At 39.0% G+C, this 27,929-nt stretch overlaps 1 protein-coding gene across 2 annotated transcripts in view; it reads right to left on the bottom strand.

Annotated features, from left to right (window-relative positions):
- Agps (alkyldihydroxyacetonephosphate synthase) overlaps nucleotides 1-27,929 on the bottom strand; it is a 467,281-nt gene that overhangs the window by 144,706 nt on the left and 294,646 nt on the right. For both annotated transcript variants that reach the window (XM_090377792.1, XM_090377793.1), the window contains one exon: nucleotides 11,592-11,643. In XM_090377792.1, coding sequence (XP_090233918.1) covers nucleotides 11,592-11,643 — 52 coding nt within the window. The remainder of the gene's footprint in view (nucleotides 1-11,591; nucleotides 11,644-27,929) is intronic.

Below are 27,929 nucleotides of genomic sequence, written 5' to 3'. Positions count from 1 at the left end.
TATGGGCTTAGAGGTGGCAAATGAAGTTTAAGATTGACAAATGTAAAGTACTACATATGGAAAACAGCAACCCCAGAGCAACGTATCAATTCTGTGGTACTACACTGACAGTGATAGAGAATGAAAAGGACCTGGGGGTAATTGTACAGGCAGATATGAAGTTCTCTAAGCAGTGCAGACGGGCTGCAAGAGTAGTACATGGTGTCTTGTTAATGATAAACAGGAATTTTTCTATCAGGGATAAGGACGTGATTATTCCCTTGTATAAGGCAATGGTCAGACCACACCTTGAGTACTGTATACAGGTCTGGAGGCCTCATTTCAAGAAGGATGTAGAGCTACTGGAATGAGTACAGAGAAGGGCAACAAGACTAGTGAATGGAAAAAAGGGTTGCTCTTACAAAGAAAAGCTTAAGTTTTGCAAATTACAGTGCCTGGAGACTAGGCACCGGCGAGATGATCTGATACAGATGTATAAAGCCTTGAATTGTTTTAGCATGCTCAATGCCGATTTGATTCTTCCTCTTGCTCAGAATAATCGCCTGAGAGGGCAGAAATTCTGGATTGAGGAAAGACAGATGTAGGATAGATGTGCAGAAATTTGCCTTTAGCCATTGGGTAGTTGGTTGATGGAACAGACTTGCATCCCTTATTGCGGAAGTTGATAGCCTAAATAAATTTAAGGCTCAGCTGGACAAGCATTTCGAACAAATGGAGGGGTGAAATGGAAGTGTTTTCTTTTCTTTTTTTTGGCTGATGCTGCATAAGCTTGCTTTCTTGCATCATATGCCTCTACTCATGCTACTGCTATTGCATGTGCACATAGGGTCAGTAAATCAGAGTGAGCAGAAAGTTGTAATTCAGAGAATCTTATAATGGGGGATTTTAAATTTCCAGATATTGACTGGGATTTGTGGGTTTGATCACTCACACACTAGCTAGGCTTTTGTAGATTTATTGGATGATTGTTTCTACAGTAGCATGTTCTGGAGGCAACTAGAGGGAGTAATACTCGTGATCTGATTATCAGTAGTGATTCTTCAGGCATTAAGAAACTGCAGATAAAGGAACCACTAGGTGGTATTGATCACAGTGTGCTGAAGTGGGATTTACTCAAAGAGGTAACTACTCTTAGGATAAAGGGAAAGGTTTATCCTTTCGTAAAGCCAACTACAGAGGTCTGAGACAGTATTTAAATTCTATACAAGGCGACCAACTGATGATGTTACCAACAGCAAATTCAAAATGGGAAGCATTCAAAGAATTAATCTTGGAAGCTACTAGGCTTTTCATACCAACTAAGAAATATTGTTCAAGTTTCAGGCCTAAATGGATGTCAGATGAACTAATGAGACATGTGGCAGAGAAGAAAAATGCATGGTATATATATATAAATTAATAGGTGACACAGAAGCCTATGATAAAAGCTGGTTTGTAATCAAGTCACAAAGGAGGCTAGGCAGGCAAAGGCAGATTATGAGAAATCTTTGGCAAAGGATGCAAAGAAAAACAGCAAAGAATTCTTTACTTATGTAGACTCTAGAAGGAATGGGATGAATCAGATTGGTCAACTGGATATCGATGGTTCAACTGTTGACGATCCTGTTCAGGTAGCTAACAAACTAAATAAGTATTTTGCATTTCCATTCACACATGAGAAGTTATTCAGGGAGGGAAATGCCAGTGGTGTATTAACTCTGGCAGTGAGATAGATGATTTTGTAATAACAAAGTGGAAGAAAAACTGTTGAAAATAAACATAAGAAAAGAACCTGGGGTATATGGTATCTATTCAGTTATATTAAAGGAGGCAGCAAAGGAAGTAAGCAAACCCTTAGCCATAATTATCAGCGCTTCATTGGACTAAGGGGAGGTGCCCATCGACTGGAGATGTGCAAATGTGACCCCAATTCACGGAGGAGGACCAAAGGGTGACACAAGTAATTATAGACTTGTCAGTGTAACTTCTGTTCCAGGGAAATTAACAGAGGCACTGGTTAAAGAAGCATTGCAAAATCATCTAGACAAGACTTCAATTATAACTTGGACACAGCATTAAGGGGAAGCCATGTTAAGTTTTGTTAAGGGGAAGTCTTGTCTGACCAATCTGACTGGATACTATGATGTGGGCACAAAGGAACTGGGTGCAGGAAATAACTTTGATATCATATATTTGGATCTTAGAAAGGCTTTTGATACTGCTGCACATAGAAGACTGCTGCACAAACTGGAGCAGTGTGCCATTGGAGATAAATTGCTGCTATGGATAAGGTGATGGTTGAGTGGAAGAAGACAGAGTGGTAATCAATGGGCACTGCTCTTCTTGGACTAATGTTATTAGTGGAGTCCCACTTGGGTGAATTGTTGTTTTCTGTATTTATTAATGATATTGATGTTCGTATATCAGGCTTAATGTCCAAGTTTGGATACGAAGGTTGGTAGGTTTGTTAATGACACTAATGACAGTACCCTGCTACAACAAGATCTAGAAAAGATGAGTAGATGGGCTCAGAGGTGGCAGTTGAAGTTTAATGTTGACAAATGTAAAGTACTGCATATGGGAAGCAGTAACCCCAGAGTAATGTAAAAACTGTGTTGTACTACACTGACAGTGGTAGACAATGAAAAGGACCTGGGGGTAATTGTGCAGGCAGATATGAAGTTTTCTGAGCAGTGCAGATGGTCTGCAAGAGCAGCTCATGGTGTCTTGTCAATAACATACAGGAATTTTTCTAGCAGGGATAAGGATTTGATTATTCCTTGTATAAGACAATGGTCAGGCCACACCTTGATTACTGTATACAGGTCTAGAGGCCTCATTTTAGGAAGGATGTAGAGCTGCTGGAGCGAGTGCAGAGAAATGCAAGAAGATTAGTGATGGAACAAAGGGTTGCTCTTATGAAAAAAGGCTTAATTTCTGCTAATTACAGTGTCTGCAGACTAGGCATCTGCATGGTGATCTGATTGAGATGTATAAAGCCTTGAATGGTTTGAGCATGCTCAATGTTGATGGGATTCTTCCTTTTGTTCAGAATAATCGCCTGAGAGAGCATAAATTCAAATTCAGGTAAGACAGTTGTAGGATAGATGTGTGGAAGTTTGCCTTTAGCCAGCATGTGGTTGATTGCTGGAACAAACTTCCATCTGTCATTATAGAAGTTGATAGCTTAAACAGATTCAAAGTTGAAGTGGTATCAGACAAAAATTTGGAGTGAGTGGATGGATGAAATTAGAAGATTTGTTTTTTTTTTTTTTTTTTTTTGGCTGATGCTATATAAGCTTGCTTTCTTTCATCATGTGCTTTTACTAATAATAATCTCATAATTATGGCTAAGGGTTTGCTTACTTCCTTTGCCTCCTCCTTTAATATAACTGGATAGATCCCATCCACCTCAGGTGGCTTTCTTATGTTAATTTCAACAATTTTTCCTCCACTTTGCTCTCAGTTATTACAAAATCTTAAGCTCCCTGTGAAAGTTTAATAAGCTCCTGTCCTCCACTTCCCTACAGACTTCCTCATGTGTGAATGAACATGCAAAATACTCATTCAGTTTGTCAGCTATCTAAGCAGCATCATCAACAGTCGAACCATCAATATCAAGTGGACCGATCTGATTCGTTACTTTCCTTCTAGTTTATATAAGTAAAGAAGTTCTTGCTGTTTTTCTTAGCATCCTTTGTTAAAGATTTCTCGTAATCTGCCTTCGCTTGCCTAATTCCTTTTGTGACTTGATTACACACCAGCTTATATCTACCATAGATTTCTGTGTCATCTGATAATTTACAAGCATCCCATGCATTTTTCTTCTCTGACACGAATCTCATTAGTTCATCTAACAACTATTTAGGCCTAAACCCTGAACAGTATTTCTTAGTTGGCATGAAAAGCTTAGTAGCTTCCATGATTAATTCTTTGAATGCTTCCCGTTTAAAATTTGCTTTTTGCAATATCATCAGTTGGCCCCACTGTACAGAATTTAAAGACTGTCTGAGACCATGTTAGTCACCTTTACGAAAGCAAAAACCCTTTCCTTTACACCTGATGGTAGTTACCTCTCTGAGAAATCCCGCATCAGTACACTATGATCACTACCACACAGTGGTTCCTTTATCTGCAAATTCTTAATGCTTGAATAATAACATGCTGGTGCAGAAAACAATCATCCAATAAATCCACAAAAGTTTTGCTGGTGTGCCCGCGATCAACCCACAAGTTTAAGTCAATATCTGGGATGTTAAAATGCCCCATTATAAGACATTCTGATTTATTGGCCCACTATTTCAGGCCTTGAATGGGTTGAGCATGCTGAGTTCTGATGGGATCCTTCCACTTGTTCAGATTACAAACCTAAGGGGGTATAAATTCAAATTAAGAAAAGACAGATGTAGAATAGATGTGTGGAAATTTGCCTTTAGCCAGCGGGTGGTTAATTGCTGGAACAAACTTCCATCTGTCGTTGTGGAAGTTGATAGGTTGAATAAATTTAAGGAGGAACTGGACAGGCATTTGGAGGGACTGGTGTGATTTTTTTGGCTGATGCTGCATAAGCTCATACACTTGTTTTCTTGCATCACATGCCACTACTACTATTTCTCTGCACAATTGTTCGTTGTTCTCAATAGAGTCATTAGGCCTATAACACTCTCATTACTGCTGTCCTAGTGCTTCACCACCAAACTGACTTGACTCTGCACTGTCCAGCCATGTCGATTGGCTGTACTTCCTTGGATTTTATGTTTCTTAACTAACAGCCTAACTAATCTTCACTGTACTCCCCAAATTCAAATTCTGCGCTGCTTATAACTGTGTGACACTACATCTCTGATATCGCAAAAATATCTGCCTTTGAAGTCTTCACCGGCAATTCAAATTTATTTACTACACTCATTGCATTGGTGTTCATGCAACGGTTCTTACCCTTTGTTACCCCAACATAGCCCATGTGTTATTTGTTCCATGATGACTCCCACTTATCCCTGGAATACCCAGCACCCTGCTCTCCAGGCTGCTGCTCATTCAAATAGAAGCAGTGCAAGGATTACATTCACCTCTGCCTGTAAACGCTATTGAACCCCTTTTATTTAAGTGTATCCCATCCCTGCAGATGCAGTCTCTCCTGTTAACAACTACAGACCATGCGGAGAAAAATTCTGCCCCATGAGTCCCTCCCACAATCTCTCCAGGGCTAAATTGATTGACAAGGCTCTCATCTTGTAATCCCTCCTATCGTGTTTGGCAGAATTGCAGACACTTTCAAATTTAACTATAACACACAACTATTTTTCAACATTGACCTGTACTTGTTAAGTAAATCTGCAGATCTCCTACTCTTAATGTCATTGGTGCCAACACGTACAACAATATCGTCCTTTGTACCCTTAAAAAAATGACATCTGCACAATGTTATCAACTTTTGCTCCTGGAAAACGTACCCTGGCCCTATTCCATCTGTCCTTTTAATGCAATATATTATCCATCTCTCTGACGATGGAGTCACCGCCAATAACTAACTCCTGTGGGATCAGCACATTCTGCCTTGAAGGTCATCTTCGAGGGTATCTACCTGACTCTTCAAACTCTCATAGGCACTCATCAGAAGGCTGAGTAGGTGCCTAATTTCTTGACACTCTGCATGTAGCACACACACACAAAGACATCCTCCTTGGCTAGATCATGTCCTGTTTCAGAAAGGCCTGCAAATATTTCACACGTTGCACATTTTTTTAGGCTGTGAAGCATTGGAGAATTGTCCCCTTGGTTCTCCCCTGAGTAAAGTCACAGCACTCTTGCTACTTTGTGCCCGTTGTTTTGCTGCTCTAGTGTGGAGCGTGATATCCGATTGAATACTATTAATTAACAATGAAAATTAATAAATTTAATTAATTATCAATACTACACTATCTAATAGATTCCTAAGTGCAGTGATACGTATTACGCTATCCAGTTTACTTTAGAGCTCCCTATTTACCACAATTAAAAATTTTAATTCCCTACCACTCACTCTATACTATAACAACGGTGGCATAATTTGAATGAAACAACAGTTTTACATATATTAAGTAGTAATCTACAAAATCTCTATGTAAATTAAAAATAAAATTACAAGATGCACCAAGCCAAGTATTGTTTGTTGGTGGAAAGCTTACCTAAGAGAGCAGAGTGGGTTATGGCACTAAAAGAAGACTGAACTATTGAAATGAGTGTGCCAGTGATGTCAACATAAATCTGATATGTGTCCAGATACATTTAATGTACATATGTTTAAGGAATAAGGTGCACAGTTGAAACAGCTATTTCAACTACCCAATTTCAAAAATAATACAAATTCATTACACCACTAAAACATGATAAATTATGTGTAAGCTTGTAGATACCTTTTTATATGACAGTACAGAATACAGTAGACTCCCTGAATCAGATTTCCGATGTCATGGGCCCAGCAGGAAAACAAAATTAAAAGATGCTGGGAATGAGTACAGTGCACTGTAACAATCCTATAACTTTTTTCACTTCAGTTAGTCTTTGCTATCTGTGCCATTTGGATCACAGTCACTCTGTGTGTACAAATTTTCGTGGTTAATTTTTGTTTTTTAAATTACATCAACTTGAAATGATAGGCTTGAACAAGCGTAAATGGAATGTGTTAACTATTGAAACAAAATTAAAAGTCTTGGAACATATTGATAATAAAGAACCTGTAAAATGGACATGTAACGAACTGGGTGTCAGAAAAAGTACAGCGAATGATTGGCAGAGAAATCCCTTCAAGACCTCAGTACGCAAATAGAATTAGAAAAAGTGCTCTCAGCCAGGTGCACTATGAAGAAGCCAAAAAATGAAGTCATCGACGATGCATTATGGATATAGTTCATGAAAGAACGACAAAGAGGAACACCTCTTAGTGGGCCGATTTTGAAGAAAAAGGTGGCAAACTTTCACAAGAAAGTCAACAGTGGAGAAGAATTCTTAGCCAATGAGGATGGCTTTCACGATGGAAAAAGCGCCACGGAATTCATTATCTAAGTGTTTGTGGTGAGAAATTGTCAGCAGCTCAAAATGCTGCAAGTGAATTTTCCCAAAAATTTTTTGATGTTATACAGAAGGAAAATCTTATTCCTGAACAAGTCTACAATTTGGATGAAACAAGCATAAATTTTAAGCTTCTTCTGACAAAAACACTAGCAGCACCACAAGAAACATTTGCTACTGCTTTCAAAATGAATAAACAGAGAATCACTGTTGCCCTTTGTAAAATGCTGCTGAGAGTCACAAACTGCCCCTTTTCATTGTAGAAAAGTCCAAACCAAGAGCATTTAAAAATGTAAATTTCACGATTGTGATTTTGCTTCAAAAAATGAATTTAAATAAAAAAAAAAAAAGAATATTACCGTTTTTTTTATCTAAGTAAATGTTTAATAAACATTTACAGTGAAACTTCTCCTAACGGACACCTCCCGTTAACGGACATCTCTTTACAACGGACATTTTTAAATTCCCCAACTCACCTCTATTGGTTTTAACGTGTTTGCAGCTTCTGTCTAGCGGACATTCTCTGTAACGGACGCGGACAGGCAATCTGCACTGTCTCGTTTAGATTAGCACTTAATTTGATCTCCCCATAACGGACAGCGGGAGAGCTCACGGCCCTTTTTCTAGGAACGTTTCTTCCACGTATTGCCTCAATCGTGTGTTTATTTTCTATTTCCGATTTTCTGAATTTTATCAAGGTTTACGTCACGGTTCTAAACTCTTTTTCAGGAATTTTAAGGCACGTGTAAAACTTCTGATGAATTCGGTGGGTGCAGGGGTGGGGGAATATGGTCGGCCTTTCGTCTTTTCAGTTTTGTTCGGTGTCGTGTGAAGTGCACAATGTCTTCTCGTAAACATTTAACTTTAAAAGATAAAGTCGAACTCATTAATGCGTATGATCGGCAAAAAAATAGTGTTCGCAATCTCGCTGCAAAATTCAAAATCGAGAAGACGCAGGTAAGCGACATCCTAAAGAAAAAGAATGAACTGCTCAAACAATTTTGGCAACACGGAAATGATCAGGTTCAAAAATCATTCCCGAAAACTGTTGGACTTCAAATTGACAATGCTACGTACGTGTGGTTTTGTCGCGCACGTGCTAAAAAAAATTCCCATTAATGGGCCTATTATTTGGGAAAAGGCTTTGGAGGTTGCGAAATCTATGGGAGTAAATGAGTTCAAAAGCTTCTGTGGGATGGCTAGACAAGTTCAAAACTCTGCATTAAATTTCTTGGAAAACTGTAAGTGGTGAAGGTGGATCTGTTGATACTGGGATTGTAACAGAGTGGACCATCAAATTGGAAGATTTATGTCATGATTTTGAAGCTAAGGATATTTACAACTGTGACGATATCACAGGTTTGTTTTTTAAAGCTCTTCCTGAAAAAACAATGAGTCTAAAAAACGAAAAGTGCCAGTGCGGAAAAATTTCTAAGGAACGCTTGACTGTACTATTGTGTACAAATATGTTGGGAGACTTTGAACAACCTCTTGTTACAGGAAAACCACAAAATCCTCGTTGTTTCAAGGGCATAAAGTTGAATCTTTTGAATGTTGACTGGAAGTCTAATAAAAAAGCGTGGATGACACGAGATATCATGAGCGAATGGATAAGTCACTTTAACCAAAAACATGATTCGTCAAAACAGAAAAATTATTCTTTTCATGGATAATGCTGCATCTCGCCTGCACATTGAATTGTCCAACATTCAAATCGTTTTTCTGCCACCAAACACATCTCCAGAGTGTCAGCCCTTGGATCAAGGGATAATAAAAAATTTTAAACTTCACTACAGAAAACGTGTTTTAAGACATCTCATTGCAAACGTGAACGATGTAACAGTGCGAGTGACTTTGCAAATAAACTCAGCATCCTAGATGCGATTCAATGGATTTCCTCTTCAGTAAGCACAATTAGAAAACAAACTGTTGTGAACTGTTTTGTAAAGTCTGGCTTCTCAAACGCAAAAATTGAAGTTGTGAACAGCAATGTGCAGCACCAAGAAGAACAAGAACTTCAACATCTATTGATAATGTACGATACTTCACTACAAAGTGACCCTGGCTATAAAGGTATAGACTCGAACCTCACTACAGAAGATGGTGCTATAGATATCAACGACATTATCATCGATATTTTTCAAGAAGTTCCTCACGAGGATGAAGAAATGGAAGGAGGTCATTCTGTCGAAGAACATATTAACGACAAACCACCGATGAAAATAGAAGCAGCACTCATACAAATCAATCGTTTAAAAATGTTTTTCGCCGCTGAAGAAGATACTGAAGGACTTTCGATGGTTTCTTCACTCCAAACAAATGTTGAAAACAAAATTATCAGCCGGAAGAAGGTGCAGAAGAAAATAAGTGATTACTGTATGTATTTTTCTTAAGATAAAGTCATAATATGCATAGCACAATTGTATGTATATTATTTACAAAAATATTGTTCAAAATCTGTATATATTTAATTTAATTTTACATTAAACGTTTAACGATTTTTCTTTCTTTCTTTTTTTTTTCTCCCTCAGACTTCTTGTTAGCGGACACTTCTCTCTAACAGACAGATTTTCATTCCCCATGGCTGTCCGTTAAAGGGAAATTTCACTGTATATAGAACATACTGTATACAGTATATATATTTTATTTTTTACAACCTATAAATGGTATTTTGCATGTGTTTTCAGATTAACCGGCCATTTGTTTATCTCGCCCGAGGTCCGGTTCCATAGAGGGCCAGTTAATCGGTGGTCTACTGTAATTATACATAAAATTTGGACTGATAATTTCAATGGTTTTCTTCTTAAAATCATAAAATTCCCCATTTCCATACCATTCTTTTGGCCCAATTCAGAAATACAAAATATTTTCACATACACCGATGAGCCAAAACATTATGACTACCTATATGATGTTGGTCCTCCACATGCAGCCAAAACAGCTCGTACCCGGCGAGGCATGGACACAAGATTTCTAAATATGTCTTGTGGTATCTGGTACCAACACGTAACCAGCAGATCCTTTAACTCCTGTAAGGTCCGTGGTTGAAACACCGCAGATCAGAGTTGCTGTTCCAACACAAACCACAGATGCTCGATGGGATTGATGTCTGGAGAATTTGGAGGCCAGGGAAATACCTGGAAGCCTTCCTATTGTTCTGCGAACCAGTCTCAAACAATCTGGGTGGTGTGGCATGGCACATTATCCTGCTGAAAGACTGCACTGCCTGAGGGCAAGACCGCTGCCATGAAAGGGTGTACCTAGACAGCAATGATGTTTAGGTAGGTAGATGGTAGACATCAGAGTGCCCAGCACATGAATGACTGGACCCAAGGTATCCCAACAGAACATCGCCCAAAGTATGACACAGCCACCACTGGCTTGTTTTCACCCCATGGTGCATCCAGGCGCCATTACTTCCCCAGGTAAATGATGCACATGTACCCGGGTGTCCACTTGGTGCAACAGGAAATGCAATTCATCAGACCAGGTGACCTTCTTTCAATCACTCAAGGTCCAGGTTTCGATGCTCGTGTGCCCACTGTAGGCACTGCCACCGGTGAACCTTGGTTAGCATTATTTTTGTACACAATATATTGCACCTGGAGTGGCCTGCCGCTACGCAGCCCCATTGTCAGCAGGGTTTGATGTACTGTGTGTGTTGTGACACATTACTCCTGTCACCAGCATTCCAATTACCGGTGAGTTGTGCCACAGTCACCTTTCTATTGCCACGTACCATTTGGGAGAGCCTTTGCTCACATTGAGCATTGATGAGCCGTTGTCATCCATCACCTCGCCAACGGTTCATGGATTTTCCTTCCTTGGACCACTCAAAAGTGGTCCGAGGAAGAGAAAATCCATGGAGAGAAAATACCCCACCAGCCATGCTGTTTTGGATATGCTCAGACCCATTCATCTGGCCATTACAATTTGCCCTTTGTCAAACTTGCTTAAGTTCATTGCCTTTACCATCTGAAGAACAAGAGTAACACTGATTAACAGAGCTCAGTATCAGTTGTTTTTGATACTGTGTCCCGACCCAAGCATGTGTCGTAGTTCACCTGCAGTTGCTTCGATTTGCATAACAACTTGCTGGTCATAATGTTTTGGCTCATCGGAGTATGTAGGAAAATCCACCTCTGTTCACACAATTTATGGGAACTGATAAAGAGGAATGAAATAAATAATGGCTTTCTAAACTGTTAGCAATTATTTATTTTGGGTTCAGTTCCATTTTTCTTTTTGATTTAGTTTTGGTTCTGCTCTGACTAAAAAGATTGGTATTATTCCAGATCAGTGTCGTGGTTCAAAGCACATTTTAAAATCCCCCCCCCCCCCATTTCTTTTTTATAGCTTCCCATTAGAAGAAAATATCAAAAATTTCACCAAAGTTTCTCATTCACTGGACACAGATGAACAGCAAAATATACCTCTAGATACCATACTTGACTATTTCTTACACTTTTTTTTTTCTTATTTTTTATTTGTTCTCTACTGGAAAAAATGACTTTGTCAGCAGGGTATTTTATGAGCAGGAAACAACAAAAATGATTTCTTACCAAAAATAAACTGTTCATTATCCATTAGTCGAATGGATGCTGGTCTCAGTTGCTAAAAAAATAAAAAATAAAATAAAATAAAATAAAAATGTGAATACAGAACTGAAAGAAAAACTAAATTTTGTGCACAACATATATTGCAAATTAAATTTTATTACATTTATATCAAAATCAACCATCCAAATTATAGAACGTGGGAAAATTACTAGATACATTTTCTCAATGTAAGATTAAACTTTCTAATACAGCTTTTAAGCTGGTGTTCTGCAAAATCTTCCCCAAAAATTAGCACTAAACTAGATGTTAATATTTCAGATGAATGAAGAAAATAAAGTTTACATGTAGTGCTTTGGCTACAGTCAATTCTGCTATAATGCAGTACATGTGTTTCTAAATATCTCTGCGTTATGGTATTTCATGCATTAAAAACCACAGGGCTTATAGGAAAAATAGGGGCACAGTACCCAAAAAAAAAAAAAAAAAAAAATGTTCAGTCTGGTAAGTAAAACACTAAAAAAACAGTTAGAAACCCAATAAAAATAATAAGAATAATGTTAATGATGCCTGTATAAGCAGCTAATGGTGAGCACTCTTTTTCGAAATGAAAATTAATAAAAAATTACCTCCATTAATCTATGCATCAACAAGATTAAATAATTTGACAATAACCTCTAGACAGTGATATTTGTGATTCTTTAGATATAAAAAAATATTACGATTGATTTTACTACAGCCAAAGCAAGTCAAGTTAAATTTATACAATGCTTTGTTATTGTTTTATTATTATTATTTACATTTTTATTTTGTTTATATATATAGTTTTATTTTATTATCTGCAGCCAAATCAAAATAAATGTATTTTTGTTTTTTTACTTCATGTCTCATAATATATGTTATTTTATGTTTAAAAAAATAAAATTTTATATTTTGGAAATATATTTTTTTTAAATTCCCCCCCAAAAAATTGATATAAGAAAAATGACTGTGGGAGGGGTGGCAATAAGAAGGCTATATAGCCTGGCATGGCCCTGGTTGTTGGTATGGTACTGCCATACAACAGCAGTACTCCGCATCTCAATAGCCCGGGCCATTTTCTGCACATGTAACCCTTAATTTAATAAGAGTGGTATTTGTAACATGATACAGCAATTCTTTATCTCCAGACTTTTGAAAATGCAGAAGTTATGAAAACAGACCAAGAGCTATTATGCTGATAGCATATCTTTCAATAAATGGTATGTTTAGGTCAGTTTCCTGCTTGTTTTTCCCTTACCTTGAGGTTGTCACAGACATTCTCTCAGATATGCCAGACAAGCTGTACTTGCTACCTGGGAGTCTAAAACGCTGATGGAACTGATATTCGGGTGACACTTAAGTCAAGTGGACCCAATTTTGGCAAAGTCCGCACGGTCTGTGACAGCCAAATCCTCTGCTTGCACCTTCACGATGGTGGGACTATTAGTAATCCTGGGTATAACCTCCATGCACAAGTACATGGTGGGTGACCACCCAGTTGTGAACCAATGTAAGCAGGGGTTGAGGGGTGGCACCCACACCACATGGAGGAATGCTGCCCCCTCTAGGTTACCAGGTAGTGCTAGGTGGTAGAAGACTCATCAACCGGTGCAATACCACCACTTTGCTTATTGGAGGCTTGAAGTGGTGGAACCCATGTTTAGTCTCTAGAGCTAAGTTCCGATCAACCCTTCCCTATCTCTTCCATCATGCAATATGATTGATGACTTTTGAGGTTATGACGAACATCGTAGCGAGATCCAATTCTTTACATTTCAAGGGTACAGCTCTAAAACGGTGTTCGCAGGCCGGCCGCTAGTTAGTACACCAGACCGAACCTATTGGTAACTCTCTAGGAGGCTTCTGGATCAGCTAGTGTATAATCTTGCTACCTCTACTCTGCCAGATAGTGACTGGAGGGAGTCCGAGTAGTGTGTATGCGGAGAGCATTGTCGAGGCCACGTCTTGTCAAGGATCTGGGTATATTCTTACCATGTGTACGCCATATCCAAAAATTTCATTACTTCATACAGCATGTCCCACCCACTTTTTCTTACTATTGAATAAACCATGAATTGTCAAACTAATAGAGCAAGCTTATCTGTGAAAAGATCTAAACCTCCCAAACACTTCCTAATTCATTTCACAAATATACATGGTCTCAATTCTAATCTCAACAATGTCCATTTCCACTTGCAGTCTGCCAAACCCCATGTACTTTTTCTGACAAAATCTCAGTTATATGTATTGCCTGGCGATAAAATATGCTAACCATCATTTGTAGGCTATAAATTGTTTATGCGATAAACTGACGCGGCGGTAAACTACTAGCGATTAATTGCTGGCAGTGAATTGCGGGTGATAAACTTTCCTAGACTTAGTCTAGGAAAGTTTATCACCGAAAGTTTAAGAAAATTTAAGTTTATAAACAATTTATAGCCTAAAAATGATGGCTAGCATATTTTATTGCCAGGCAATACATATAATTTATATAAATTTATTGGTCATTTTAAATTGAAAATAAGGCTTTTCTATAGGTGTTATTTAAGAATTAAGTGCAATTAAAAATGAAACTTATATGCTAGGTATACATTTCTATAGAAATACATACCATTCCAGGTGCATTAATTTAACTGCCTGTTATTTTCCAAAATTGGAATTAGGTAAGTACATACTTAATTCCTTTAACTTAAGTAGCATATTTTTAACTTGAGGAACAAGTCACTGCTTATCATCCCAACATTTGGAAATTTATCGATTGCATTAAAAAAGAACAAAGTATTAACGAAATGTGCATTGAACAATATTTAAGTGGAAGTGATCCGGGCAACAAAAAAAAGAAGTATCGCGATTGCGATGAACGAATTAAAAGGCTTGTTAGTGCATATGATGAACGGGGTGATATTGTTGATTATCTAAGAGGTATAGCGCATAATATTTCTTATTAATAATTTACATACTGTGTTGTAAATATTACAGTTTCTTAGTAATTAATTATCCCAACGTGACTGATTCTGAAGATTGCATAAACATTCATTTTGAATTTTTGCAGTGTACTATGACATACCTAATGTTATAATTAGTTTAGTTTCAAATTAACCAATTGTTATATTGTTCAAATAATGGATTTTTTTACTATTTTTGAGATACATATAACTATTTAAAATACATAATCTACCTATTAAATTACATATTTCCATACATGTGTTTTTTTTTTTTTTTTTTTTATTTCCGTACTATTCCCTCACAGTTCATAGAATTCCAAAAATATGCTAATCATAGCTTAAGGCAGAAACTTAAATAAAAAATAACTTTTTATGATTTGACCAAACACATGTCATTGCGTCTAGACGGTAAAACGCGATAAACTGATGCGGCGGTAAATTGCTGGCAGTGAATTTTCCGGACCCCGTTTATTAGAGCAGTTCTTTTCTTGAAGACCTGATCACAGAAAGTCTGTAAGGTTATAAAGTTCTGAGAATTTCGTATCAAAATGTGCACATTATCTTTGTTGATTGAATCAGTTCATTGATATAATTCCAGTCTCAGATCTTGATATGCTGGACAAAACAGTAACACGTTTCCAAGCTTCCATTTCCCCACAAGTGCAGTAGGGATCGGACTCAAGTCCAAAAGAATCAAGTTTTTCTTTAAACGACCCATGTCTAGTGAATAGAAGGATGTGGTCACTGAGTGGTAAAACCATTTCTTGATGTCTTTGTTGATAACAAAAGAAGCATCCTGTATATATAGCCTGGCAGTACTGCCAGTGTCACTTAGCTGCCATATATTCCTCCATACCATTAACAATTTCAACCATTTGCTTAAGGTAAAGCAAAGGATTGCTTTTAATATCAAAGATTTTGACTGACTGGCCCTTTTTTTTAGGTATGAAACCATTCCTTTGTCACGTACAGATCGAGAGAAATACAGCTGGATATAATCATCAGTGCATTTGTGGAGGTTGTCCTGCAGCATCTGTGTGTAGCTAAGATCATGGTTCTCTGTAGAGATAATAATTAGGCCCTAATCTTTGCGAGTGTCTTGGAAACCATGGAAACCATGCAACAGCTGCATAGAAAATAATGGACAGAAAAATTGCCTTATAGTATGACGCCAATGAATGATGTTTAATACCCCAGTCATGTTGTGATAAACGAATCACGTTAGCAGTAATCACGCAAGTAAAATTCCCGGATAGTACGGTATGTTTTTTTTTTTTTTTATGAAAACTCCAAACATGAGAAGTATTAAAACCTATAGTACTTAGTACCATGCTTGGGTTGGAGATTGGGAAGATGAAAGAAGATATCTGTGACATTAGAGTTGAACTTCTGTAGACTGTAATTTTCAGGAAATACATATGAAGGAAGGTTGTTCCAGAAAATGGCAGTTGAATGAATAAATCAGGAAGATGAAATGTTTGTTCTATGAGTTTGAAGTTGGACAGTAAATGTATGCTGACTGGTAGAGGCATGGTTTCGGACTGTTTTGAAAGATTGAGCAGGAATTATAGAGCCAATTCAGAAGAACAATACCAGTGGAAGTATCTGTAGAAAAGACATGCAGCAGAAACAGAATGTCTATGAGACAGCAAGTGGAGAGACTCTGTTAGAGATGAGTCATTAATTAACCTAACTGCCCTCTTCTGAATGGAATCTAGAAGCCCGAGAGAAGTTTTGGGGGCACTGCCCCAGATGTAGGAACAATATTACGCGGTAGGGTGGATTTGCAATTTGTACAGAGTGAACAGCTGTTTGGAAGAAAAGTAATGCTGAGAGTGAAAGAGAAAACAAAGTTTTTTAAGATGCAGAGGAAGCCATATCTGTAATGTGCTTGTGTCAAGATAGAGATTATAAGTCAGGGTAATACCCAAAAGAGATATATCAACTTGCCTAGAAATCGGAGTGTCACCAAAGACAAGCATAGGAGCAGAAGAATCCTTTTTGCGAGATATAAGACATGACTGTGTTTTAGAAGGATTGAAATCAACAAAGTTGTCTTCGCTCCACTGGAGAATTACCTGGAAATCGGCATTTAAGGAATTGATAGCGGATATTCAAGAAGTTGAAGCTGATTGAGCAGGCCAAGGTTTCTCAAAATGGAAAGTGGAAATGTGCTATCATTGGCAAAACCATGGATAGGATTTCTAGTTAAAGGAAGAAGGTCATTAATATACAAGAGGAAAAGAATGGGGGAAAGAACTGAACCTTGGGAGAAACCAGCATTAGTGGAGAAGTTAGACCACAGAGAGCCATCTACCATCATCCTCAGTGAGTGATCAGAGAGAAAACTGGATAACCAATTACAAAAACAGTTGGCAAACCATAAGATGGAAGCATCTTTAGAAGACCTTTATGCCTAACATGATTAAAAGCCTTTGAAATGTGTTTCACCGAATGTTTCCATTGAATTAGTCCATAAATGGGTAACATAAGCCAGAATATCACCAGGGGATCAACACTGACAGAATCCATACTGGTGATCGTTGATCAGACGGAAGGTTTCTAGGTAGTTTAAGAGTTGGAGGTTAATAAAGAAAGAGTAGAAGTAATTGCAATGGGACGATAATTGGATGGGAGGGAATTGTGACCCCTTCTGGGAACTGGCTGGATATGAGCAAATTTCCAAGCAGAAGAAAAAACACCTTTGGAATAAGAAAGTGAAAAAAGGCGGCAAAGAACAGGAGTAAGTTCAGGAGCACAGGTTTTAAGAACAAGTGGAGAAATACCATCAGAACCTGGATCTTTCTTACCATCAAGATTCATCAAAATCCTTCTGACAATGGAAGACCACAGGAGGCATTGAATGGAGCTTGTTGGAAATGCTGAGAGGTGTTTTACCAAGATCATTAATACATTACAAAGGGTACTAGGAAAGGGTACCAGACACGATAGGAGGGATTATATGTTAAAAGCCTTGTGGATTAACTCAAGTCTTGAATGACTCTGCAAGGCTTTAGGGGGGAAATTGCTGTCAGCATGGCCCACACTTGTAGGTAGAAGGAATTTGTTTTGTAGAGACGTGATACACTTAAACAAAGGTGGTGCAAAAGGTTTTGCCAGTATTTTTGAGGATACCTTAAAGGTTCAGGGAAACTGCTAGTTAGGGGGGGATTTGGGTAATACTGACATGCGTTTATTTGATAATATTGGTCAAAGTAACTCTTGCAAATACCTGAAGAGTTCTTATCTGTTACCCCAAATGGACATATTATCTAGATGTTCTGGGGACAGAGACATTTCAAGTGAGCAGGTAGCTAATGCCAGGGAAGAGAGCCTAAAAATCTTCAAGGGTTGTGTTAGGGTTGTTAAATATACAAGAACAGTAAGTCTTAATTGTTTATATAGTAATGTGTCATCAATAAAATGAGCGAATTCGAACTGCTGGTTAAAACAAGTAACGCGGACATAATAGGGCTTACGGAGACATGGTGCCACCAGGAAACTAGGGATGATGAGTTTCAGTACGGCCTGTATAATGTATTTAGGAAGGATAGGGTAGATAGAAGGGGTGGTGGGGTAATGCTTCTTATCAGAAGCAGCCTGCGTGCGACCATAGCTTTCCCGGATTCAGACGTTTCACATGCTAGTATTGAATCTGTATGGTGTGAGATAGTTGGAAACAAAGGTATAATGCGAGTAGGAGTAATCTACAGACCAGGTGATTGTGAAGATTATGACTAAAGCCTCTACATGCAAATGGAATGGGCAAGTAAGCATCAATGTCTTATTCTGGGTGATTTCAATTTGCCTCTAACTGATTGAAGTAAATGGGAAGGAAACTCGACATGGGAACAAAATTTTTAAATCAACTAGATGACTGTTATTTGTATCAACATGTCAGAGAAAGTACTAGACAAAACAATATCCTAAACCTCAACATCACCCATGAATCAGATGACATAACAAGGCTGACAGTAGAGGAACCAGTAGCAGGAAGTGATCACGGAGTTCTACGGTGGATGATGATGAGAGAGGTAGCAGTAGTAAAAGGCAAAGGAATGGGTTTTAATTTCAGAAAAGGAAATTACGATGCCTTAAGGTACTACACGGCCTCTATTAACTGGGTAGGTACTGCGCAGAGAATGAATACAATTGAACTGTGGTATGCTTTTAAAACATTAATCACGGATGCCTTGAATGCGTATTTACCATTAAAAAAATACTCCACGAGGAGGACTTCAAGTTGGATGAATAGTGAGAGAATTCAAGTTGGATGAAAAGGTTACATAGCAATAAAAAGTACCGAAGCCTATAACAGCTACAGGATGATCTGTAATAGAGCCACAGAAAAGGTTCGACGGGCAAAGGCAGTTTATGAGAAATAACTAGCAAACAGAGCAAAGAGGGGGGGGGATAAGGAATTCTTCACATATATAAATGCCAATAGGAACACGACAAACCAGATCGGACATTTACGTAAGGGAAAGGGGATAGTATTAAATACACCAGCTGCCGTTGCAGATGAACTCGACAGTTATTTTGCATCGATATTTACAAATGAAAAATCTTTTGTGGCAATGGGAAATTGAGGGAGCGAAGTTAAAAAATATGCAATTAATGATATTGAAATTTCGCAGGATTATTTAATGAAAAAACTTTCAAGCCTACAGGCCAGTAACGCTTCTGGAGTTGATGGAACATACCCAATAATCTTAAGGCAGGCGGCAAGTGAGCGCATTGAACCATTGTGGCTAATTATGCGAGCATCACTAGACTCTAGGGAGATTCCCTTGGATTGGAAAAGTGCCAATGTATCTCCCATACATAAGAGTGGCTCTAAGAGTGAAGTGGGAAATTATCGACCTGACTTCAGTGGTAGGGAAAATCATGGAGGCAATGGTCAAGGGTGGAATTCAGGATCATTTGGATCAAACTGAAATTCTCAAGGATACTCAGTATGGTTTTGTAAAGGGAAAATCATGTTTAACAAATCTGATTCGCTATTTGAAAGGGTCACTCACGAGCTGGATTTAGGGAATAATTTCGAAATTGTTTATTTAGATTTCAGCAAAGCTTTTGACTCAGTCCCACATGAGTGGTTGCTTTATAACAGCTTAGGTTAGAATCACTGGGAAAATCCTCAGATGGATAGCAGGATGGCTTCGGGGCAGGAGGCAGAGGGTTGTGATAAATGGCTATTCCTCAGATTGGGCTGATGTAAGAAGTGGGGTTCCCCAAGGATCAGTATTAGGACCACTGTTGTTTTTAATTTTCATAAATGACATTGATGAAGGGATACAGGGCATGATGTCTAAATTTGCAGATGATGTTAAAATTGGAAGAGTAGTTAATGATCACTGTCAAGCTGAGCTTCTTCAGAGAGATCTAGATAGACTTCAGGAATGGTCAGAAAAATGGCAGCTAAGCTTTAATCCAACAAAGTGTAAGGTATTACACCTGGGAAACAGGCCGACCGGGCTAGTCGGGTGGGTAAAGTGCCTAGCAACCCAAAGGTCGCGGGTTCGAATCCTGCCTTGGGCTTGGATCAAAGTACTGCAAAAACATTGGGAGGTGCATTATGGCCACAGAAGCCAATGCACAAACAACTACCTGGGTAACAGTAATAACAAAATAACTTATTCACTTGCTGGAGTTCAACTAAACCCAGTATTGGAGGAAAGGGACTTGGGTGTTACGATACGGTCAGACATGAAATTCTCTGAGCATTGTAAACAGGTCGCAAGGAAGGTCCAAGGGTGTCCTATCGATGATCTATCGAACTTTTGCAAGTAGAGATAGGGACGTGATAATCCCATTATATAAGGCTTTTGTTAGACTACACTTGGAATACTGCGTTCAAACATGGAGACCGCACATAAAGAAAGACATCGAGCTTCTTGAAAGGGTGCAAAGACGGGTAACTCGCCTGGTGAGATCGACAAAAGGGCATCCTTATGAAGAAAGACTTCAAATATGTGGGTTGCAGAGTTTGGAAACTAGACACCTTAGAGGAGATTTGATTGAGGTGTTTAAGACTCTGAGAGGCATCAGTAAAATGAATGAGGACGAAATTTTCAAGATTATAAATGATACTAGAACTAGGGGACATAAATTCAAGTTACGGGGGGGAAATGTTTAGATTGGACTGCAGGAAGTTTTATTTTAGCCAGCAAGTTATAAATTACTGGAATAAGTTGCCTCCATGGATGGTGGGCTGACAGTTTGGGGAAATTCAAACATCATCTGAATAGTACCTTTGGGTCAGCGAAGTGCATAGGATGATAGGTTTAATTTCCTTTTCTTTTATTAATTATCATTATTTATTTTTTTTTTTTATCATTGTTTTATTTGGATTTTTTTTTTTTTTGGCTGGTGCAGCATAAGCCATAGGCTTTCTTGCACCATGTGGCCATTACTAATACTACTAATACTAATAACATGGCCTCGACAATGCCCCCTGCATACACACTACTCAGACTCCCTCCAGTCACTATCTGCCAGAGTAGAGATAGCAAGATTATACACTAGCTAATGATCCGGAAGCCTCCTAAAGAGTTACCAATAGGTTCAGTCCGGTTTACTAACTAATGGCCGGCCTGTGAACACCGTTTTAAAGCTGTACCCGCGAAATGTAAGGAAGATTGGATCTCACCATGGTGTTCATCAAAACCTCAAAGGACATCAATCATACTGCATGATGGAAGAGATGGGGGAGGGTTGACCGGAACTTTGCTCTGGAGAATAAACATGGGTTCCACCACTTCAAGCCTGCAATAAGCAACGTGGTGATATTTCACCGGTTGATGAGCCATCTACCACATAGTATTTCCTGGTAACACAGAGGGGCAGCATTCCTCCATGAGGTGTGGGTGCCACCCCACAATGTGCTTGTGCATGGAGGTTATACCCCGGATTATTAACAGTTCCACCATCTTGAAGGTGCAAGCAGAAGATTTGTCTGTCACAGCCTGTCCAGACTTTGCCAAAATTGGGTCCACTTGACTTGAAAGTCACCCGAATATCAGTTGTATCAGCGTTTTAGACTCACAGGTAGCAAGTACAGCTTGTCTGGCCTATCTGAGAGAATGTCTGTGACAACTTCAAGGACCTAAACATTATGGTGGCAAATTACAGTCTAATCTATTTTGGAAGATTTTGACTCTGATATTTTAAGTTTATTGTTTATGGTTCAAAATTGTAGTCCTCCAAAAACGCCTTTCATTTGTTTTCTAATGTAAGCCTTGACTTCCTCAGAATACAGAGCACAAGGTCATCAGCATAAGCTATTTTTTTTAGTTAGGACTTTCTTTGATGAGCCATCGATCTAGAACCCAGTTCCAGATAAGAGGCCCAAGGACAGATCTTTGTGAGCATCCTCCGGAATTGAATTTAGTATATACCAAATTTTGCGATATTACCTTTATCTGCCTGTTCCTGAAATATGATCTTATTACTTGATACAGTAGTTTATCACAATTTGCTAGTCTTAAAGACTCAAGGATGCTCTTCCAACAAAACAAATCGAAAGTGTCCTCGAAGTCTATGAGGATGACCATCATATACTTTGTTGTTACATTTTTGCATTGATTAATTAAGTTTAATATTGTATCCTCAGCTGAGGTTCCCCTTTTTAATCCAAATTGTGAGTTGGTGAACAGTTATTGAATGAAAGTAATTGGTGTAGTTGTGGGGCTAGAAGTCTTAAATATAGTTTACCCATATTACCCAAGAGGGATATTGGATGGAATGCTTTTGGGTTAGTTGAAGGTTTACCCGGTTTTTTAAAGATTTTCAGAAGCAAACTGGCTCGTGCTTTTGCAGGAGGGCCTTGATGTCATCAATATTTTGCCGGAATCCATGACAATTCCATTGTAGGAATTTAGCCATTATTTTGGCTTGGTGGGTCCATCAGGCGGCTTCCGAGGTGCTGAGGGCTTACTTTTATCAGTCTTGGATTTATCTTTTTTGGGGAAGAATGGACACTGTCCCATATCCATTTCTTCCTCCGCAAAGAGTTCCAAGACTGAATCTTCGGGTACCTCCTTCTGCTCAACATCCATCTTATCTTGGGTACTGGGGGGACTTCCCCTTTCTTATTCTTTTCTTTCATAGTTACCTTTGTTACTTGTGGAGCGTTAGGAGGTACCAATATAGGAGTGGCAGCTGATTGGTCCTTCTGTGCAGGTTTTTGAGAACTTAAAAGATGTCGCGCGATGGGAGTGAAAGACTCCTTTGGAGGAATGGTCATGTCCGTCTGAGTTCCGACAGAACATCTCCCTGCTACCTTCTGGGTATAGGTAGGTTTGTTGATATTCAGGGGTTTGACCGATTTCCTTGCCTCATGGTATGATATATTTAGCTCTGCCTTCAGCCGTTGAATTTCTTTTTCTTCTTTCCACCTCTGGCATGCTCGTGAATAGGCCGGGTGTTCACCTTCACAGTTAATACAGGTGGATTTTGCGGCTGAACATGCTGCTGTTTCGTGGTCCTTTGCACCGCATCGAGCGCATGCAAGGACTCCACGGCAGGCCATTTGAGAATGTCCATACTTCTGGCATTTAAAACACCGTAAAGGGTTCGGAACGTATGGACGCACTGAACAGTTGATGTATCCAGCTTTAATCTCATCAGGAGGTTTAGGAGAGTTAAAAGTCAGGATAATGCTCCTGGTTTTAAGAATTTTTCCATCCCTTCACGCAGTGATTCTCTTGACGGCAATGACTCCCTGCAGTTTTAATTCGGAGCAGATTTCCTCCTCGGTTACGTCGAGAAGGTCCCACTCTGAAATGACACCTCTCGATGAATTGAGTGTTCTGTGTGGTGTCACTGTTATAGGGATTCCTCCGATTGATGTTGTTCGGAGTAGATGTTCAGATTGCCGGTCATATTTAGTTTCAATTAAAAGGTCTCCATAACGAAGCCTCTTAACTGATTTGGGTGAACCTGCTAACCCATCTAACCCTTCTTGAATAAAAAAGGGCGACATTTTACCAATCGGTGTCTCATTGGTAGAATGCATGATTAAGAACCTTGGGACTGGCCCTGATGGTAATTCGGTTCGCTGCCTCTTTTTAGCAATAATGCTATCTGATTCTCTGTCTAAATTTTCAGATAGGGACCGGGTTGGGGCCCCTGAAGAAATGAGTTTATCAGGATTCATGGAGTTTTTTTAATTGTTCAGTGCCCGGGCTCCCCCACCCACCATGGAGCCCAAAGGGACGCCCACTACCCGGCATGCAATAAATGCACTCGGGAGTGGGATGCCAGGGCTACCCAGACACTATACCAGCACTGCCGCCAGCCTGAATCCTGTCCCTCGGACCATGAGGATAGGGGCGTGGCATTGACACGGTTGACCCTCGCAGGCGAGCCTACTAGCCGATTGATCCTAGCCGGGCCTTCCAGGACCACCCGTCTTGTCGAAGCAGGGGCCAAAGTGGTGTATTGAAGCTGGGCCCCTCAACCACCAGGATCCCCCTTTCCGAATTTCCACAGGTCGCAGCGCATGGCAAACACGCCGGATTCCATTGATGTAAGCCTGGAACCTGGGCTGTGGGCGTTGCATCCCAGTGATGCTAGTCTGGAAGTCCAGCAGCGTCACTGGGAGGTCCCCTCACCACATACAGGGGTTTTTCTAATTGCAGCAATGAATATGAGGTACATTCCAGAAGAATGGCAACTATTTATAGGCTTCAATGGTTAGCCTTAACTGTGCTATTACACAATGAAAATATGCTGCCTTCAATACCTCTTGTGTATGCCATCCACAAAAAAGAAGCATACGCAAACGTGGAGAACATCCTCTTAGGTGTACACTATCAGAAGTATGAGTGGCAGATATGTGGTGATTTAAAGATAATCACCATTTTATTAGGACTACAAAAGGTTACACTAAGTATTGTTGCTTTCTCTGTGAGTGGGATAGTCATGCCAAGGATAAACAAACACTATGAGAAGAGGAGTTGGCTTCAATGAAAATCATTAACACATGGAAAGAAAACATAGCATTTGAACCTTTGGTATATCCAAATAAAGATTTGCTACCACCATTCCACATCAAACTGGGGCTCGTGAAAAATTTCATGAAGGCTTTGGAAGTAAACAGACCTGCATTTGCATACCTGTAAGAGAAATTCCCAAGATTTAGTACAGAGAAGATTATGGCATATGTTTTCATTGGTCCACAAATAAGGCAACTTTTCAAAGATGAACGGGTCCTTAGTGATAGAGAAATCAGCGTGGAAAGCCTTTCGAAATGTTTTTATTGGTTTTCTAGGAAATGTAAAAGCCAGCAACTACAGGCAGTTTGTGGAAGATCTCATTACTTCTTAAGAAAAACTGGGGTGCAACATGTCATTGAAGATGCTTTTCTTGCACTCACACCAGGATTTCTTTCTGCCAAACTGTGGTGCTGTCATAGACAAACATGGCGAGCACTTCCATCAAGACATCGTAGCAATGGAACAAAGATATAAAAGCAAATGGAGTGCCACCATGTTAGCTGATTATTGTTGGATGATGAAAAGGGATGCTCCCCGTACTTTCATGCCCATAACCAGATATGACACAAAATTTGTTCAGTTTAATTAATCCACATTTTTTGAAACAGTTGCTAATGCAGGTTTTGAAAACTTCATTCCAGGTACTCATTGTGATATGAAGTAAATCTAGAACATTTATCTGCTTTGCGATATCGGATGTTCTCAAACCATCGTCTATAGACTGGATGATTCTTTGCTTCTTATCCAGATGATTCCAGTTAAGAGGCATTTGGACTGGATGATTCTTTGCCTTTAGTTTTGCCTATAACTAATGGCTTCATCACGATTGTTCCAGTTATGCTGCATGTTAAAAGAAATGTAATCCTGTCTTTGATCTTCTTTCCTGCAGATGCAGAGGAATTTTTAAATTATGTTATGTGGTATTCAAAGGTAGAAGAGCAGTGGTAGCTCGCGACTCTGACTTTCGGAGGTGCTATGTCTTAAAGTTGCATTAAATTGCCTTGGTTATAAGACATGTAGACATACGAAGGTAGTTCAATAAAGAATTGCCCTCACCTACTTCCACATATTGCAAAGTCATGATATTTTGTGTGTAGCATCGTACATATCTCTGTACTAAAGGTGTAAATTTTCAGCCCTGTGTCTTAATTTGTTTTTCTCTTACAGAGCTGAACATGTGATGAAGTAGCATCGTGGACAAAGTTGAAGCCTGAGCTGTAATCTGGTATCTGTTCTTGAAGGGGAAATCTAAAGAAATCCACGAGGAGATGACTTCTGTATATAAGGATGAAGCCCCATCCTATGGCATTGTGAAGCACTGGTATAGACAGTTTAGGTGTGGTCGGACATCGATAGAATCTAAGCCCATTCCAGGTTGTCCCCATTCAGCAATTGATGACAGCATGATCAGAAAAGTGGAGTCATTAATCATGGAAGATCGCCAGATATCTGTGTGTGAATTGTCCCAGGAGGTGAAGATTAGTGTGGGCTCTGTTGAACAGTCCTTCATGACCAACTCCATTTATGGAAATTGAGTGTAAGATGGATTCCCTGATTATCGACTGGTTTCCAGAAGGCTGATCGACACAGAAATCACAAGAGTTGTTAGCCCTGTGCCAAAAAAATGAGGAAGACTTTTTCTCTCGTCTAATCATTCAGGATGAAAGTTGGATACACTGTTTCGACCCTGAAAGTAAAAAGCAGTCCATGGAATGGCGACATCATGGTTCCCCACCCCTTAAGAAGGCAAGGGTCCAAGTGTCAACAGGAAAGGTTTTGCTGACAGTGTTTTGGGATGAGAAAGGCATAATAATGACTGATTACCTGTCAAAAGGTAGAACAATTATAGGTGCTTATTATGCCAACTTACTCACAAAATAATGGGAGAAAATCAAAACATGTAGACATGGCATGCTTTCCAAAGGTGTGAGAATGCTTCAAGATGCCCCAGTTCACACTTCTGAAATTGCAACAACACAAGCTGCCACTTGTGGATATAAAATACTGCCCCATCCAGCCTACTCACCCAATTTTGCACCATCAGACTTCTTGTTTCCTTCCCTCAAATAATTTCTTCGGGGACCCACTTCCCTGATGACAAGACACTCATTTCTGCAAGAGTCATGGTTCAAAGACCACACTCACCACTTCTACAAAAACAGTATCCGTAACCTCATCCATCGAAGGGAAAAATGTGTAAATCTCCATGGTGGCTATGCAGAGAAGGATTAAAACCTGTGGCAAGAATCAACAGGCTAGCACCTCTGCAGCTAGGTCAGGGCGATTCTTTATTGAACCGCCCTCGTACACAGTAATAATAATAAGCAAGTTAAAAATACTACAAAACATTAACTAGACATTTACCATTAACAGATTTGAACTTTTATTTAAAAACAAAATTCATTCTTCGGTTTTTATTTGTTGAAAATAGATTAATAAATTTTTCATTCAAGTTTGGTGAACTGTTGACAAACCTTTTCTCTATTGAAAGCACTGCTTGAGCATTTAGCCTTTCCTGATTCATAGTGCTCCTTAACAAAAATTTTTTTAATTCTTTTTAATGTTGGATTGCAGCGTTCGGGCTCTGAAGTAGCCATCGGAATGGTCAAAAGAACTTTTATGAGTTTTGTAAATTCACCAAGAACTTCAGCTAAATTATTTTCTGAGATAAATTTCAGCGTCAGTTAATTTGCAATAATTGTGTAGATCATGTCTGCTATGGAAAACTTGTAATTCCGTAAAATACAAGTTTTTTTTTCTTTCAATAATGGGATATGCCTCAGTAGTCTCCTGTACCTCCATGGGCATTTTCGTACAAAAAAATAACAAAAGTTTTCCTTGTTAAACAATTTAGCAGCAATTAATTGCTTTGAAAGAATATCTCTCACCTATATCAATACTTATATAGTCGCATATTTCCTTTGCTTCAATCATGAGTGTTTTTGAAGGATTTTCACTGTACCATTGAATTCCTGATTTTTAGAATGGCATTCTTAAAGTTTCCTATACATTCGTGTATTTTCATTGCCTCAATTTCTTAAGATTCCATTTGATTATAAATAACATCCAAGAGAGGCATTATCTGATGAAAAAATTCCAGAACCGGAATTTTTCATTACTCAAGATCTGCGAAATTCCAGTTACTTCTGAAATCATTTTATCTGCATTTGCTGTCGCTTGTAGTTCCTCCACACACTTTTTTAAGGATTCAAAATTATCATAAACACTATTCATGGTGCGTATATTGAAGTTCCATCTTGTAGAGGAAGGGCGGGCAACACGGCTATCCATATGCTTTCTGAGAACAGAGAGATGCTGTGTTCTCGAGAAAAATGTTGGTATCGACATGAGGTTTGAAATGAATATTCTTGAATCTT

The sequence above is a fragment of the Mastigoproctus giganteus genome, chromosome 7 (genome assembly GCF_048544385.1).
Source record: "Mastigoproctus giganteus isolate SK-2022 chromosome 7, ASM4854438v1, whole genome shotgun sequence".
Classification (NCBI taxonomy): Eukaryota; Metazoa; Arthropoda; class Arachnida; order Uropygi; family Thelyphonidae; genus Mastigoproctus; species Mastigoproctus giganteus.
Note: the sequence above shows the minus strand (reverse complement) of the source record. Positions and strands in the feature narration are given on the sequence as shown.